The following is a 17,583-nucleotide window of genomic DNA, read 5'->3' on the forward strand; positions in this document are numbered from 1 at the left end:
GCTTGGCGATAGGTCAAAACAAACAGAAAATCGGTCTTGAAGGTCATTACTTTTAAATTTTTCATTAATATAGAGCCTAGTGAGCCCCAAAAACTCAATTGAAGGTTCCCAGTACATAGGGTCCTTGGGATACTTATTTTAAAGTAACCAAATTTTAATACGTGAATATAAACCTCATTTGGATCATTTTGAGACAAGGAAAACATAACTTTTCTCAATAGGGTGGTTTCCTATTATTTTTTATTGCCTAAATCGAAAGATTATTACTCCTGGAGTGCACATTTCACGCTCTTAGATTCTCGAATGACGATATCTATTTTTTGCGATTAAACGAAAAGTGAAAAATTTCAAGCGCGCGAAAACGCGACGGCTGACTAGGAATGATGGGAAAAAGTCTGTGTGACCTATTTCTGGTTCCCGCTGCCGCCCTGTGAGGTGACCTTGAGGCGAGGCTTGAGCACTGATACGACGCAGGCTGCTAGCAGGTAGCTGAGTACCCTGCTAGCAGGCAGTCCTTGGCTTAAATATGGATTATTACTACCTTATCAAACGAAGGAACCGACCTTACCTTAGACAATTTTAATAACAAGTGATTATTAAGAGATGTTTCCCTGAGCTCTGTGCCTCATGCATGCATTGGTAATCTCAGACGATGTAAAACTCCTATCCTCTCGTGTAGAAACTAGGTCCCTGTGATGTCACGTGGAGTGGAATCGCATGGGCGCCAATCTGGCCTTTTTTAAATGAGGTTAAAATTGACCACTGCCATTCGTTTAAACTGGTACTTCTAAAAACAAATAATTTGCATATTATGAAAACCCTAATGGTGGGTAACGAATAGCAATCAATGCCTTTCCTTTTCTTTGATGAAGGAAACTACCCTATTCTGAAAAATAAGGGCCGGCCTAAGCAGGAGCACAGGTAGGAATTAAGGCATGGGGGGGTTTAGGTGCAACTAATACCGGGGTGTGTGGAGGTATGGAATACCCACCAGGATAAGCGGTAGGTGCGAGATTAATAAATTGTGGAATTTTAAGAAAATGGTTCAAAATGGTGAGTTTTATGGCTTACCGAGGGATATTTTATTCATCCATACACTATCCTATTAGATATATCAATCTAATTAAGTAAAATGGATTACACTTAAAAATTTCTCAGAGCTCTGGGGGGGGGGGGTTTATCCCCCAAAACCCCTCGCTGCGTTACTGGGCCTAAGGGCCAGTTAAATTTTTATAAATATTGTCTGATTGTTTCTAATCTATATAAATAAATTATTCAGTGACGATCCTTCTAATTTACGACTTGAACCTAAGGACTGGATAGTGGTGCAGAATGACCTAGCCGTAGACACACCCCAACGATCAATACTACTACTACCCTAAGGGCCAGTGCACCCACGACGGACCTTTCCTTCCCACTTAACTAAGCCTCTGCTCTAATGTGATATACAATCAGTGATGCGAAAGTAATTAGTGGAAAATCTATTTGGCGGCATTATAAAAATTATATCAATTATCTCATTTTACTATTGAGGTGGAGCTCAGAGGGCTGTTTCCGTTCCCTAGGGAGCACCAAGGCGAAAGATGTCCAAGATTAATGACCCCGAAAATATAATTAATTTAAAGACCAAGATTGATATTAATACTCTGCTCAAAATTGCGTTCTTACAAATTACTAAAAAATAATTCTCCGCTGCTTATAACTACAGAAAATGTAATATTTCAGTACGTAGACTTTAACACCACAGGGTAGGGAATTTTCTATCCAAAATCCAAGAAAAGTCATTCTTCAAAGCTTTAGCACTTTAAACTGTGTATCATCTATTTTTGACATGGAAAATTTACTTCCAGGAAGAATGATAAAACAAAAAGTCATTAAAAAATTGTTGCCCGAAGAACTAAGAAATCTTTAGTTATCACTTAATCACATGTCACATACTGACTATAGTCATAGTCCCCAGAAGTTCCTTTTCCCATATTTTTTCTGGACCCGCTACAGTGCCACAATGAGTGAAGAGGAGGGCATCCCAGATTAATAAAATTAGACTAATGCAATTTAAATTTAGTAATAGACTAATAAAATTTAATTAAAAAAGCGTAATTTGAGGTAATTTGTGTATTACCTTTCAATAAAATCAACAAATAACAATCGCAAGCTTCTTTATTCTCTTCCTTGGCAAAAATAAGATCCCTTTCATTACCAAATCACTTGTACACCCTTGACAGTATTATGTAGATTTACTAAGATGTCCATCCATGTTTAACAGGAAATAATTATGTACACCATTTGTGTATTTCGACCTCTTTTAATTTATAGAGTCAATACAAAATATTTGTACAGATGATGTGATCTCCGAGGAGCAATTTCATAAAATGAATACAAATTGGACAATAATACAGAGGTGGTTGATTCAATCACCTAACTGTATTTCACTGATATTTATTTTTCACAAGAATCACAGGTATTCATGCAAAAGTTGATTCATCTAGGATGAACCATGATAAACCATAGGGTATATGCAATACTCAACCAAAGTACGGCTCTTAAAGGACATTTAACCCTATGAAAAGCCACAGCACCAAGATTCCATTTGCATTTTTGAGTCTTAAGTAAACAAAAAAATATCTTACACAAGGCTTCAATGGGTACTTCTTATTCCTGAGCTTAGCTTGCTCATTCCCAAGACAGGCAATACCCCAGAAGAAGACCCAGTGGCCACCTGACTGCTTGCACTCCCAGCTAATCCGTAAGTCTGCCTGTTACTGGCACAGCCAGGACAGACATGCATTGTGTCATGAATGAACAAATCACACTCAAGGCAGAATGTTTGAAAGCATGTCTCACAGCGATATCCCTAAAACAAGGAAGGAAATTCAATAAGGATAGTTAACAAGTTGAACAATTACTTATTCAGGTTAGACCAATAATAAAGCTGAAATTAGCCATATTATTACAGGACATCAATACTTTTACTTAAAGAACTTACAACGTGTTTCTACAGTCTTACCAATGCATCTTAAAGATAACAAATATTGTTCCCTAAATACACTATTCTTTCAAAGGAGCGACCTGTACCAAATGAGATGAGGAGAATCAAAAACACAACATAAGTGGTTTCAAACGCAGCTTTCAGTGCACCATTTTGGAAGAAGGGGTGTATGATGTCATAACTACTCCTGGGTTCCGATTTTGTAACTGTTTGCTACTCATTATGAGAGGTACTGGAGGTTTAAGAGTTGACCGAAGTTCCTCCTGTGGATTTGCTTTTTAATTCATCACATTTTCCTTTATTTAGGTATTCACGAAGACTTTTAAGTACGAAAATAATGTTAGTTACTATTACAACAGACTGATTCATCCGCATGGACAAGGTATGAATTCATGTTGAGTTGAAATTCTGCCATAATTTGACCCTCGTGTGACGAAATGGAATACTTTATGAACAGTATAAAGTTAATATCGACCAAAAGAATACATTTAGTTGAATTTTGCTTAGATAATACATATAACTAAACAATGTAAATAGTAGTCATTGCAGTTGTTGACATATGATGTACACATGTTGGACATGTTGAGATATATATCCCAAATACTTGCAGCCCTCAGGGCCCATCCATCCGTCTATCTGTTTAAAATCAAAAGCAATTCTAGTTTGAAACTAATAACTCATTAACCAATGATGAAATGAGAACAAATGTATTCTTAACACAAATCTTGTTTTATTTATTTTATGTTGATTATGTCAATATTTTTAAAATCTTAGTTACTTTTACAGCATAAAGTTTGAAGGAAGAGTAACAATCGGTGACCCTACTACGGACGGTATAACTTTGTTGACATGAAGCTTCATTGTCATCACGTATCATAAAAAATTATTTAAAATAAATCAAACCTGAAGTACTTTAATACATTGACCAAATTTCTAATTCTATATTTGAATACTGAGTTATACCGGTGATTCTGTCTAAACAGAAATAATCAATTGGCAAGAGACGAGTTTTAGCATTTCTATGTTTAAATATTCATCTCAGAAGACATGGGATGATGATGAATAATAGATTTTTTTAAATAAAACCAATCTGCAGAGGCAGCCTCTGGCCTATGGTACAGGTGCTCTTGGCCCACTGCTCAGGCCTTTCTCTGTGTGCCAAGGGCTCTCTGCATGTCACATTTCTACCATTAGGATACTGGTATTAAAAATTCAGTAATGATAATCTTATGACTCATACATATAATCTGCAAATATTGTATCTGTTGACCACATTCATGGCTAAAGATTCTTGATGTGCTCATGACTTTTGTTTTTTCTCTTATTGCAATAGGCGATGAAGTCTGATGAAATGTCTCTGTAAACGATGTAAGGATAGGGACCTTATGTACAAAACCTCCATGTACAGAGAATTTGATGCTGATTACCAAGTATGGCCGTTTTCCAATCCACGTATGCACTCATTCCCTCGTTCCCTTTCTCCCTGCTCCCTTACATATGCTCTACTGGCGCCATAAGGTGTGAACGGAAATTATTCGAATTATTGGCAGTAACGAAACGTGAAGCGCAGGGTCGGATAAGGACATCTTGTGGTTGATTTAAGAATTAATTTCACCCTGCTACTCAGTTTTTTTACGTTTGTAATTTATACTGCTTGGTATTTTGACTTTTCTGGCATCGATTGGACGCTCTCTCTTCACATAGTAAACAAAAAATTACTTACAACTCCAGTTCAAGATTTCTGAGTTTTCCATTGCCGCCATTTTTACGTCCACTTCCTACGAGGGGAAGGTAGTGAGGAAGCATCAGCGCTTCCTTGCTCACTAACCCTTCGTTCCCTTGCGCCCTCGCCGATTGGATCCACCCTTGCTGTCGTCATATCCGTAAGTTGACGATCGAAAAGTGCACGGAGGGTGAATAATTGCAAATTGGAAAACGGCCTATGTATATGCTCATGCATATTTTGTGTGTTGTGACATTTGAATATAGTGATTACATATGTCTAGCTTTTTACCATTATTACCTTTTCACCAAGAAAACTTACCATTTTATCAAGTTGAGTGAAACGGTAGAGGCAGGAGTGGCAAGACACAATACCAGAATCTGGAGTCAATGGTAGCTCTGTGAAAGGGGCCACTGGAAATAAATGATGATAGGAACGTGCCAAGTGTGGAGCTGACACAAGTGCCAATCCACACGCTTTGCATTCTACAGGGAGTTCACAGTATTTACTGCAGCACTGAGGGCAAAAGTAACCACCACTTGAAGTCCTTGAAGCAGCAGCAGCATCATCTTCCTCTTTGGAGTCCAAATGACTGAATTGGAGAAGAAACAAAATTTTCTGAATAAATTTCCAACACCTCGGGCACTCCTGTTCATATCACCATTGAAAAAATATCCAGTGCCACATTTTGACAGAAATATCCAGAATTAAACTATCAAAACTATCTACTATGGAAATAACTACAGCCCATGAATTCAATACACTCTACAACAAAACAAGAAATATGTATATAAGCCCAAACATTTAACACTAAAATATTAATGTAACCATAAGATGAGAAAATTACTACAGTTAAATGTTTTCATAAATAAGCTTTCCCAAGGCCAAAAATGGTTTATAGGAAATTCAATACCCAATACTTATGCTACAAGGACCACATCCTCATACTCCCAAATACCTAGATGGTCCCTTTTAAATCAAATTCAATTAGTCCAAAGACCCTGAGGACCACATCCCCTTGCACTAAGCAAATCATGAGTGCATAAAACTTTTTTGTAATAATCATTTTCTCCCTTCGAGTTCCTCTGATTAGTTTTTCTGGTTGGGAATGTTAGAGGAGGCTAATTCACGGTCAGTTGATTGCCACCCATCCAACACTTTTAGTCCCTTCACTCAAACCTTCCATGACAATTTGCTCTGCCGCAGAGAAAGGACCTGATAATCTGTCAGCCTCCCGTATTATTTCAACTCTTCAGAATATTAAACATGGCATCATAGCTTTAATCATATAGTGATCACTCAGGATTTCTAGATCGATGTACTGATAACAGTAGGCTCTCGTTAATACAAACAATGTTATAACGAAGATCTCGTTTTTATGAAGCAAATCGTTGGTCCTGACTAAAAGGCCAACCCAATCTATAGTAAAAGAAATGCTATCACGAAATTACACACCTCAGTCCTGGTGGTTATAAAATGAACTTTGGTGAAGATCAATGGATAAGCAATGCCGTCGAGGTGGATATACACTATGTTACGTCATAATCATTGTGCTACTTTAAGTTCTCCTCACACACTGAGCCCAAGAGCGTCAAATATGGTTCTTTCTTCAGTAGGAGATACTTCAGTAACCTCACAACATCATATAATAAGCTTCATTCCTGTGAAATGAATGTGACTCACTCATTACCAATCATAATTTGGCCGTATGATAAGTCCTCCTCTGACAAGCATTCCACTTTCCGATATATGAACATTTGAAAAATTCAAACGTGCCTGAAATTTCAAATTTGGCACCTATGTAGTTGGCCAACACGACCTGGTGTGACGTAGAGGAACTCACACATTGGGCACAGTCTGAACTAAGTATCAATTTATCCGTAATGAAATCAGGAACTAATCAGCATTTTGCCTTTTCTTCCTTCCCGCAGAAAACAAATATCATTTCCGCTCTAGTGGCATCGCACATGTAGCTAGATCAGTTCGTCACAATAATTAGTTAATGCAAAAATGTGATGCAGTGTTGCATTCAGCAGGATAACTACACTTTTCGATGCCTTGCATAGGTTAATCAACATACAAAAATGGTGTCTGAACGCATCTTGTTAGTATGTTAAGGACTTACAACAATGTATAATTTAATCGCATATAGCATACACATGATAAGCTATTCGACTGCAGTGCGATTAAAAGTATGATAGATTAAAGAGACTAGGAATTTTGGCAAGGTACGATTTGTTGCGAGGATTTCTAAAAGAAATGCTCTAATGCAGTTCTTATTATGAACCTACGGTTTTCCGGTCCTGTGAACTTCATAATAACGAGAGTTTACTGTAATTTCAACATTGCAATTATTTTGAGAGCCGTATGAAACCATGGCAAGTGAATCACCAAAGGAAGGCAAGAAGGAATACAATAATATCCTCATGCTCTGAGCTAGTCCATCTTGAAAGCCCTGTGAAGGGTCATGTATTGCTCTTGCACAGCAGGTGGACTGGATGCACAGTAGTCACTTCCTCTCAGGCATACCTTTCAGGATAGTTTCCACCATTTTCCACATGAAGATAATTCATTTTTTTTGTCTGGGACAGTACTTCTATCGTGAGGCTATACGTATTTGGTTGAATATGTAAAACTCATTGCTTTTTTTCAGATAAGTTCTTTTTTATTTTAGCAAACTCCTTCAGCAATTATTTTATACGATTTTATATTTATTTTCTCTTCACTCCTTTTAAATTTTGTGTACAGTTAACATTACCACAACCAGATTTTTTTCTTGCTATCTTGGTATTACTGTATTTCTACGAATATAGTCCCCCTCTAAATGTAGTCCTCCCCCTAATTTTGAGGCTTGAGTTTCAGGAAAAAAATTTTAAAAATGGGTTTGAATACAGTCCCCCCTATGATTTTACCATGGGCATTTTTGGAAAAAAAGGGGGGATTATATTCAGACAAATACGGTAATTAAGCAGTTCTTAATTCAGATGCTTGTCAACATTTTGGATTCATTTCATTAGAACATTCATCGGTGTGGTCACATATTGGTTTCATTGGATCCTATTACAGCTAATAAGTTACTATAAAACACAAATTATCCCAAATAAAATAATCATTTTTTCAATATCAGAGGATTACAAATGGAATATAAAAACAATTTCACAGAGCTAACCCAATGATTGAATTGCTCTCTAGTTCTAGAGGAGCATATTGCACAACCCCGGATTTTAAAATCTTATCACCTCAGAATTTTTTTGAGTCCCAACTTTGAGCTGAACTGCTAACCTGCTGAACCTGAACTGAGGCCACTGCAGAGATCAAAAAACACTGACTGGGTGGGAGGCCCTTTTCTTCCATATTGTCAAAAAAGAGTTTGTAGCTAACAGAGTAGTCTAGGCCTCTGAACAAATGTGAATTTATTCATTGAACGCATGTAAATTTTACCTAAACAATTCAAATGTATTGAAATTCAACCCGTCCAATCCCTATCTATTAAACATAACACTACAGTTTCCCACCTCTCTCTCTATTCTGTAGTCACCCAACCAATATCTCATTCTTTGACACCACCTGTTCCCCTGAGACATCCACCGAGTAACCTGAGACAGGAGGCCTGGGTTCAACCAAGTTGAGCCAGAACCCCACATAATGACACGTCACAACATATTCAAGATTTCTACATCCATTTTCCAAACTCTTGGCAGATGGACGTCACTATGGGGGCAGACAAATTCCTATGAAATCAAATTGGTGGTTTCCAGAAGATGACGTTAAACATCAAAACCATGGTCATGATTTAATAAAAATTCTGAGGAAAAACAAAGTTCAATAAATTAAAAAAATATACTACAGAATCTTACAAAGTTACAAAACAAATGCCTAGAGATGATGATTAAAATATATTAACAAGTAAAAACTTTTCAACAGCAACTTAAATGATAAAATTTGTACATCTTTCATAAATCTTTGAAAGCAAAGTTCAGCTGCCAAGACTTAAGAAATTGATATAGAACAAGATAATGTCAATAACTGTATACGCACCACATACACATCGTAAGGGCCACTTGCTGAGGTGGCTGCTTGGTGACACCATCAGTAGATGGAAGACCAGAGACGTGGTGCTGAGGGAATCCCATTTTCACTAATGAAGCCTCTGCAGTTGGAGCAGGGGCTCCATTGGACGACGAGGAAGGATTTGCAGAAGGAGGGGGAAGAACATGTTGCAGCAGAAGTTCCCTGAAGTGGATATCATCGAGGGCGACACCGAAGTCTCCACCAGTGACTCTAGCCAGCAACTTGCATATGTGTACTTCGGCAGCCAGCCCAATCACTGAGCACCTGATTCCCACCTTCCTTAGTTGCTGCCATGTTTAAGCAGTTTTCAAAAACAGATTTGGAGTACTCTATTAGAAATAAATCATAAGCGGAACCAAAATCAATGATAAGCAACTTCAGAAGATGGAGACCACAAGATTCCACCATGGAGACCACAATTCTTTAATAATCGAACACTCATAGAGCAAAGTCAGATTTTTCAAAGATGAGTGCTGATCATGATGAGTTAGTGGATATTCCAGGTAAGTCAAATTGATAGGGTAAGATGCCAATCATTCTCCCAATTCTCCCACTTTAATTCAGTTGATCAGATAATAAAAATGTTTTCTAATTCACCAAGGCCCATAACACTTAAACATGTATTCACTGACATTTTTAAAAGCTGGATGAAATAACTGATAACTTAGATTGCAGATTCGATTAAACCCTGAACAACTATATGTCAACATCATATTCAAACATACACAAACTTGGAATCAGTGGTAAACATAAGTGGTCAGCTTAAGCAATCCAAAAATTCTATGAAATAATTTGATTCATAAACGATTGACATAAATTACAAATGTAATCAAAGACATAAAAATCTGAGGGCACCTTACTAATTGGGATAAAATTTGACAACTAATTTTAAATAAAATAGTCGCAATAGAAATAAATTGTCATCTAGGTGGAGAAGCAACCAAATTCATCCTTGCATGTAAAGAGAGAATCCGATATTTTAACTTCCTCCAACAAATAGAGGCAAAGATTTACGAAGAATAAAATCTTGAAATTTTGGCAAATAAATCTGTCATTTCAGTTGATAACTTCACAATATAAACTCAATTTCATCTTGAAAATACAAGTTTTCTCACATAAAAATGGCTTTAAATACAACTGGCATACCATTTCATGGTAGCAAAGGTTTTCAATGAGTCTTGAAGCATGCATAAAATGAAAAAGTTAGAAATTCACTGACACTTATAAAGTAATAAATCTTCATAGATTTAAATGAACAAATACTTATACCATAGCCATATTATAAACTTTGTAGAAAAATATATGAGCCTTCACGCAAATTAGGGGTTTCCACAATATTCATTTTTTCCTCGAATTCAAAATTTCCATCTAATTTTTTGGCATCTAAAATATTTTTCCCACATCATTCTACACCCACAGAAAACCCCAATGCCTCCAAAATTAGATACAAATTAATGAAAAAACTTCACAATGCATAAGAATAATAAATATAAAAAGAACCAAACTGAGAAATTAAGTTTTACCCTTGGTAGGCAAGGGGCAATTCATCAAGGGGCGAATCCTGTTCCTCTGCGTGCCACTTACTGTTATGGACATGACCACAGTAGCTGAGATGTACTTCTCCCCTTGAAGAACATTGAGACTTTTTCAGCACACACTCAAGACCCCTGGTGAGCCACACTGCGTAACCAAACCCCAACCCATGTGTGTGCTCTCGAGCACAACAGCCGGAACAGAACATGACACCCATTATTATTATTATTAGTATTCTACCGATTAAGGTAGGTTTTCATGGAGTATTCAAGAAGTGAGCTGGGAGCCTCCCTTTCCTTCCAGCACTACCTTCTTTAATTCACTGTAAGGCCTACTCTCTTTCAATCTATCTAAAAATACTATTCTTTTCCTTCCCCTCCCTCGTTTCCCTAACATTCTACCCTCTAACCCCATTTTCAACATCCCTTCACCGCTAAGCACTAACTCCATCGATACCTTCTGTCTCCTCCGTATCTCATCTAAAAGCTGCCTCTCCTTGCCAACCATATCCAGCACTTCGTCATTCCTTTTCCTCTCCGTCCATTTCACCCATAAAAACGGAAAATTATAAACTAGCTCTAAAAATGCCAGTACCACCAACACCTTATTTCACGCAATTACTGGAAAATCCTTTTTTTTTACAGATACTTCTATTTTAATTTTACTGTATTAACTTCATTAAACCAAGTTATCTGAGAGCAATAATGCAAGGATATCAGCAGATTAAAAGCGTCAAATACCATAGCAGTTGGTGAGACATATTTTAATGTATATAGGACGTCCCTTCAGTATCCGCCAGGGGCTTCCCCATAGGTATTTTTACTTTAGTTCTTATCACTTTTCACACTGAACTGATATGATCTCCGCCATGAGGCATTCCATAGCCAGTCATAAAAAATATGTAAATCACGGAAAAACATTATTTACATGAGTATCACAGAATCGTTCTTCTGTGTTTACTTTTGAATGTCAGACAATTGTACTTCTTACAAAACCAACTCAAAACATTCACTCTTAGGGCTTTTATCGGGGTCAGGGCAACGTTTTGAGCATAAATTCACTGTAACATGAATTTCTGCATAATTCCAGATTGTTTTCAGCAAATTTAATATGATTTTAATGCCTGATGATATGCAATATTCACAAATTTTGGGATCTGATGTATCCCATCCGACCATCACTTTAGGTATGTTAAACCAAAGTATCCATTGTCAAGAATTGGGATGGAGATGCCCACATGCAAGGATTCATACATTGGTGTGCAAAATCAAAGTTTTATACAAAGAAAAATTCTGTGACAATTACTCGATAAATTACAAAACTAACCAACAACATCCATCCACAGATTCGTAATATCTAATTTATGGTAATTATGAAGCCCATTAAAGCACACACTTAAGGACAAATGTTCCTTAGCATACCTCAATTGTTACATTAATATCCCCAGGATCACAGGTGGTAAGGCTTCCAAGAAGAATCAGAATTTCTCTACTGGCATGAGACGGCAGAAGCTTCAGAGAGGAGTGGGCCAGTTCTAAGGCATTTTGCAAGGAAGGTTCTCCACCTCCACTCCATGCTTGCGCAGCAAGCTGCTGAATCAACTGCTCAAATTAAAAACATAAATGGTCAAAATAAAGTCAACAATAGAGCACTAACATACCTTAAAAACTAATTTAATTCTACTTCATGAAGCATCTGAACAGAGTCCATAAAAACAGGATTCAAACATCACCTGAGCTTTAAATCAGATAAAAGAGCATAAAAGCTCATGTGGAGAAATGGTGCCAGTAGATTATTGTTTTGATAAATAACTAAAAATGGGCTCAACATCTTGGAAGTGTGCTTACGAAAAAAAGAATAATATTGTAGAGAGAGCCTAGCCTCTTGTCTCCTCAATTAAAATTGGCAATGAAATTCGACGCTAACACAATTCAAAATTTAACCTAGAAAAATTACGATAAGAATATTTGAAATTATGATGGCTGTGTCAGTCATTAATGATTTGTTCTTTCGCCAAATTAAAAACTTCAGCAGAAAATATTCAAATCCTGAATATCTAAATAAATCAAATATAAATAGTCAGTAGAATAACACCAAATAGGAGGGCTTGCTACAAAAAGAAGAATCTAATTACATCCTAAAATACAAGGATAGAAGTGAGGAAACGATTCATCAGATGCTAGATATGGACCATGTTTCTCTATGGCTTGGATGTTGACAGGTGAAGAGAAGTCAAAGCATTCAAAATGTTGTGCTACAAAAAAATTATTGTGGTGGAAAGAATGAAGAAGATAAAATGGATCAACAGAGTAAGTAACGAGGAAGTAATCCTTAGCAAGTGGGAGAAAAGGAAAGTCTTCTAAAAACCTTAAGGAGACAACAGGGCAACTTAGTCGGCCACATGATGAGGCATGATGAAAACAACTGTAGGACTGATGGACTGGAAGAAGGGCAAGAGATAGCATAAATTACATAGGACGGGTTATAAAGGATGTAGAAGAGAAGAAATACATTATCATGAAAAGGCTTGTGGATAGAAGAGCAGAATAATTGAAAGGCATTGAAATAAGTCAGGAAGAAAACTTATAATAGCCACTTCCAGGTAGCAGAAAGACATCAACGGAAAAAGCTAAAATGGCAACTGACTGCCATTTTTGCTTCATAAAAAAGAGCAAATGTGAAAAACTAACAATCAGAGAAGAAAGGAAGGAGAGATGAAAAAAGTAAACACATATTAGAGCCTGCTGGTCTTGGGGATTGAGTTTTGAAAGTGGTGGTACAACAGTACATATTTGCAATTACATCATTTTCCAAATCCCTACCTTCAAACACTTTTGCATAAAAAAATGAGAATATGTAGTACCTTATCTTGTTCAATACATTTGAGAACAGGGGGCTATGTACAATCTTAATCATCCAGGAATATGATTACATTTGAAAATAGCCCCCGATACATTTTGGGGCCAATAGTTCAGAGTAACCACATAGCTAAAGCTATGTATGTACATATTTGGATCTGCATCACAATAAAAGAATTTTAATGCCATACCTTAATGTGCTTCCTTGGGTTCCCAGCTAAGTCACATATCTTTTCAGCCCTCTTGTTACGGGTAATAATTATCCCCATTTGGCTTATTGGATTCTGATCAAAATACTCTTCAACAAATCCTTCTAGCAACTGTAAGATGAAAATGCATACGATGTATTTCCTAGTTTCAAATTCATAATTTATAAAAATAAATTTTTAACAGGATGCTGAGGTATTAACTCTAGTAACAAACACCAACAAAAAAGAATTAAACATTGCGTTTTAACAATAGAAAACATAAATTTTGTAAGTACTAACTACATAAGTGACCTATAATTGACAGCATTTGCAAAAATTAATGACCATTTTTTTATACTTCAATTCCCAATTATGTTCCATCGAAAACTGTCTGCAGCACAATTAACAATGTTTAGAAAAACATTAGCGTCACGTGCGACAAGTTACGGGAACAGAACGAGACGACCGCTCAGCGAGAGGAAGGGGTGGGTAGCACAAGCACGTGAAGGAGAGTTGGAGGGGAAGGAAAGCAATCCCTTCGTCTTTCACGCAATGTCACAATGAATGAGGGAGTCAAGGACGAACATGTTTGATCTTACTATTTTGTGACGTCGTTGCCTTCAAAGCGAAGCCGGGCGACCTTAGATGCGATCTATACAGTTGTCGTTTCTGGGCCAGATCTTCTTGTTTGACGGTACTGATACCACACCCGTTTCTTTGAAAATTGTGCTGCTTGAACAAAGTTGAATAATGGCATGGCCTCATCGTAACAAAAAAAACTTTGTTACAATTGATTTGAGCTTAAAAAAAAACAAAATATGCCAGAAATGCGACGCGCTTCGTTTAATTCTTTCTTGAATCTCGCGCACGTCATTCGATTGCCGAAAACTATCAAGACATATTCGGGTCCAGTTGGTGACTCCCCTAGCGTTTGTTCTCTAGAAACAGAGAATTGATGCAGGTAAGATGAAAAAAGTCAGTTGGTGAGATGGGGTATGCATGAAACACACTTCCTTGTTCTTTTGTAACTTGATATTTTCCTTATAAGATAATGATTTATGGATTGTGTGGTCTCAGAAAGGAAAAACAAATATGTATCAAAGGCTTTGGTGATGATTTGCCGCGGGTGTGACTGACTGCTCTTAACTTTCCTACTGCAATTTTAGGATGAATTAAATACTAAATGCATTTGCGGCAGCTGCAGATGTATTGTTTTTACTTTTTTGCTCTAGTTCTGATACGTATATCTTAATATGAAGGGATGATGGTTAAAAATAGCAGTTATATATATCAAAACCAAGCATGTGTACTAAAATTCATGAAAAAAACAAGCTGGTGGGTTGCATGCCATGGTTCAGTTGAAATGGGGAAACTATGCCATTTTTATTTAAAAAAACATTTTTTTCTGATGTCAGCTGTAACCAGTGCACATTAAATAGAGCAATGTTATAGAATTCATTGGAAGTTTTGATAAAAGACTATGCTTTTATCAACAAAACTGAAAAACTTCAGATTCGCTAAACATCACTTAGGATAATAATTTTTTTTTTTTTTTTAAACAGCCAAAACAACTTTCTTAACAAATGAGTAATATATTCCCGTAAAAAACAAGACTGTAGAAGACTGTCGGCACTCAGCAAACAAGCAAGCTTCACATGAAATTGCATGTCTATTTTATCAGTAAAATAATCTTACTGAGACATATTTAAGAGGATAAAGCCAATCAGTTTTAAACCAATCCCGGAATAGCAATACAATATAATGACATTTAAATACTTCACCATAAGGATGTTCTAACCTTCATTGTACACAAATATCGAGTTGGTTTAAGATCCTGATCAGACATGGCATCAGAAAAATCCACAACGACATACATATGCCGCATCATTCCCAGCCTCACACCACCCCATAATTCATGTTGCCTCTGAGCCAGTAGCCTGCGCTGTTTGGCTCGTTGTGCAGTTATCTCTTCAGCCACAGATGCCTCAAGCAAACCACCTTCATCCTCCTTAATGGCTTCCCTATGATTGTAAAAGCACTTGCATAAGAGAGAATTCATCCTTGATTTTTTTTATAATTTATATTCCGCTACTTAATTGTTTTCTACTTCATATTTACAAATATTTTCGTAGTAAATACATCAACAATTTATTACCATAAAAAAACAAAAGGGTAAAGAAGTGCAATCTTCCAATTTAATGATTAAATGTGTAAGTCCACACCCAACTCACAGCAAAACTCAACCTGAGTTACCAATCACCAAAAATACAGTCTTCGAGTACAAAATAATATCTTTTCTCGGTAAATTTAATTTTTAATTGCTGTTTTCCCTATTAGAATGTAGATCAATAAGTGGAAAAAACAGTATGCTATTGGATAAGAGCAGTAAGGACATAAGGAAGAGATATGCATTAGCAAATGAACAGGAAGGAGCTTATAAGAGGATAAGGTTAGTGAAGAGTCTGATCCGGAGTGTAGTGCTTTATAGGGACACTTTAGAAGGAGAACTAGAAAAGACTGGAGACGTTCAAGATGTGGGTGTGTGAGCTTATGAGAGGGTTGTTTTGTAAGTTTAAAGAAAAGACAAGTGAAGAGTTTGATCTGGAATGTGGCTCTTCACGAGGAATCAAGGAGACAAAGGAAGGATGATGAGAGAATACTGGAGGCATTTGAGATGTAGGCATGGCGAAGAATGGAGAAGGTGGAGTGGACGGAGAGGAAGAAGTGCTGGACATGGTGGGTGAGGAGAGGCAGCTTTAAGATAAGATATCGAGGAGACAGAATGTATAGATGGAGTGAGTACTTAGTGGGGATGTTATGTTGAAAACAGTGTCGGAGGGTAGAATGTTTGGTAAACGAGGGAGAGGAAATAAAATAGTGTAAAAGGATTTTCAGATAGGATAAAAGAGGGTAGGCCTTATTCTGAATTGAACAGGGAAGTCCATGAAGGGAGGGGTGACTGCCAGCATACTCCCTTAAATAATCCATGAAATCCAACCTTCACTGGTGGAATATTTTGATAATAATAATACACAATGTTGCTCATGAAAGGCCTCGCTAACACCATGAGCCAAATACTATCTCTACATTCAAGATTAAATTTCTGTGAATGCCTGGCAGAAATATACATGAAACAGGAATTTAATGTATAGGTTGGTGCAATCCGCATCAGAGCAAGTGTAAATTAACCTGTGGCCATTTACTCCATGAGGTGAATGCCATCCAGATATCTGACACCACGATGATTATTTCACACATCACTGCGAAGTTATCCAAAGAATTTCAGGCAGTAACAACAGAGCATCTCAGACTTAGGTTTTGCAACCGGTAAAATCCACATAAAAATGGGAAAATTAAACACCAAGCAATTTCACACAAGCACTGAGTAAAGCCGCACATGAAAAATAGATGTCAAAGAACAAAAAACCAAATTCATACCAAAGTAGAGAAGAATCAAATACGCATAGCTTTCTTGTAAAACGAATATCGCTATATCACATACACTGCCACAGACTAATTGATTCCCAGAAACGAAGATGATCTCAAGTCGCAGAAAATTTCGCAGTTGTACACTGTCTTCAGAACAACCGTCGGCCTTAATCCATAGTAGTTGTGTTACCTTGGCCCAAACTTTTTCCAACCCAAGGCATTTCCCCTGGTTCTAGGAACGATGAGCATAGAAGAGCTACGATTGATTACGACAGGTACGTGGGTAACATTTCACCACGAATATTTAACAAGGTTTTCAAGATAAAAAGGAAGCATGCACTTTTTCTTAGAGGGATTATACGAAATAACATAAGTAAACAGTACCAACCATGTTTTCTCATAACCTGTTTCCCAACGATATTCTTTTCCGTCTTCCTCATCGGCCATGATCACAGATTCCTAGAACTGTCGATACACTAAACAAAAATGCTCCCTTTACTCAGGACTAATGCCAATGATACTTTTCTTGTCGTGCTTTACTTATCCCAATCATATGTATAGACTTATCCGAAGACACAAGAAGGGCCAGCATCTGTCATCACAGCAGAACAACGCACACACCACACACCGAAGCACGCTCGCTCCTTGAAGTCGAAAAGGGAAACAAATGCTGACGAATTATTTTCGGCTTCGTGATACCAAAGTGACAATATTTATGCAAAAAGATTAAATTCAAAATTTAAAATTCCCAAGAGAAAAATATTCTGTGGAGAAAGATCCCCCTCCACTGAA

The 17,583-nt window shown here is 37.0% G+C and overlaps 1 protein-coding gene across 2 annotated transcripts; it reads right to left on the bottom strand.

The window, feature by feature from the left end:
- Window positions 1-2,285: 2,285 nt before the first annotated feature.
- LOC124159193 (general transcription factor IIH subunit 2) lies at window positions 2,286-17,456 on the bottom strand. 2 transcript variants are annotated; one of them, XM_046534832.1, is made up of 7 exons: window positions 17,180-17,456; window positions 15,161-15,383; window positions 13,366-13,494; window positions 11,738-11,917; window positions 8,751-9,070; window positions 5,034-5,304; window positions 2,286-2,854 (listed from the first exon to the last, which is right to left on the bottom strand). In XM_046534832.1, exons 1-7 carry the CDS (start codon window positions 17,236-17,238, stop codon window positions 2,639-2,641), a joined length of 1,398 nt encoding a protein of 465 aa, XP_046390788.1. In that variant the 5' UTR covers window positions 17,239-17,456; the 3' UTR covers window positions 2,286-2,638. The 2 variants fall into 2 exon arrangements, with proteins under 2 accessions (XP_046390788.1, XP_046390789.1); XM_046534833.1 differs by lacking the exon at window positions 15,161-15,383 and having other exon boundaries at window positions 17,180-17,262.
- Between the last annotated feature and the right edge of the window lie 127 nt (window positions 17,457-17,583).

Source organism: Ischnura elegans, chromosome 5, assembly GCF_921293095.1.
Source record: "Ischnura elegans chromosome 5, ioIscEleg1.1, whole genome shotgun sequence".
Lineage (NCBI taxonomy): Eukaryota > Metazoa > Arthropoda > Insecta > Odonata > Coenagrionidae > Ischnura > Ischnura elegans.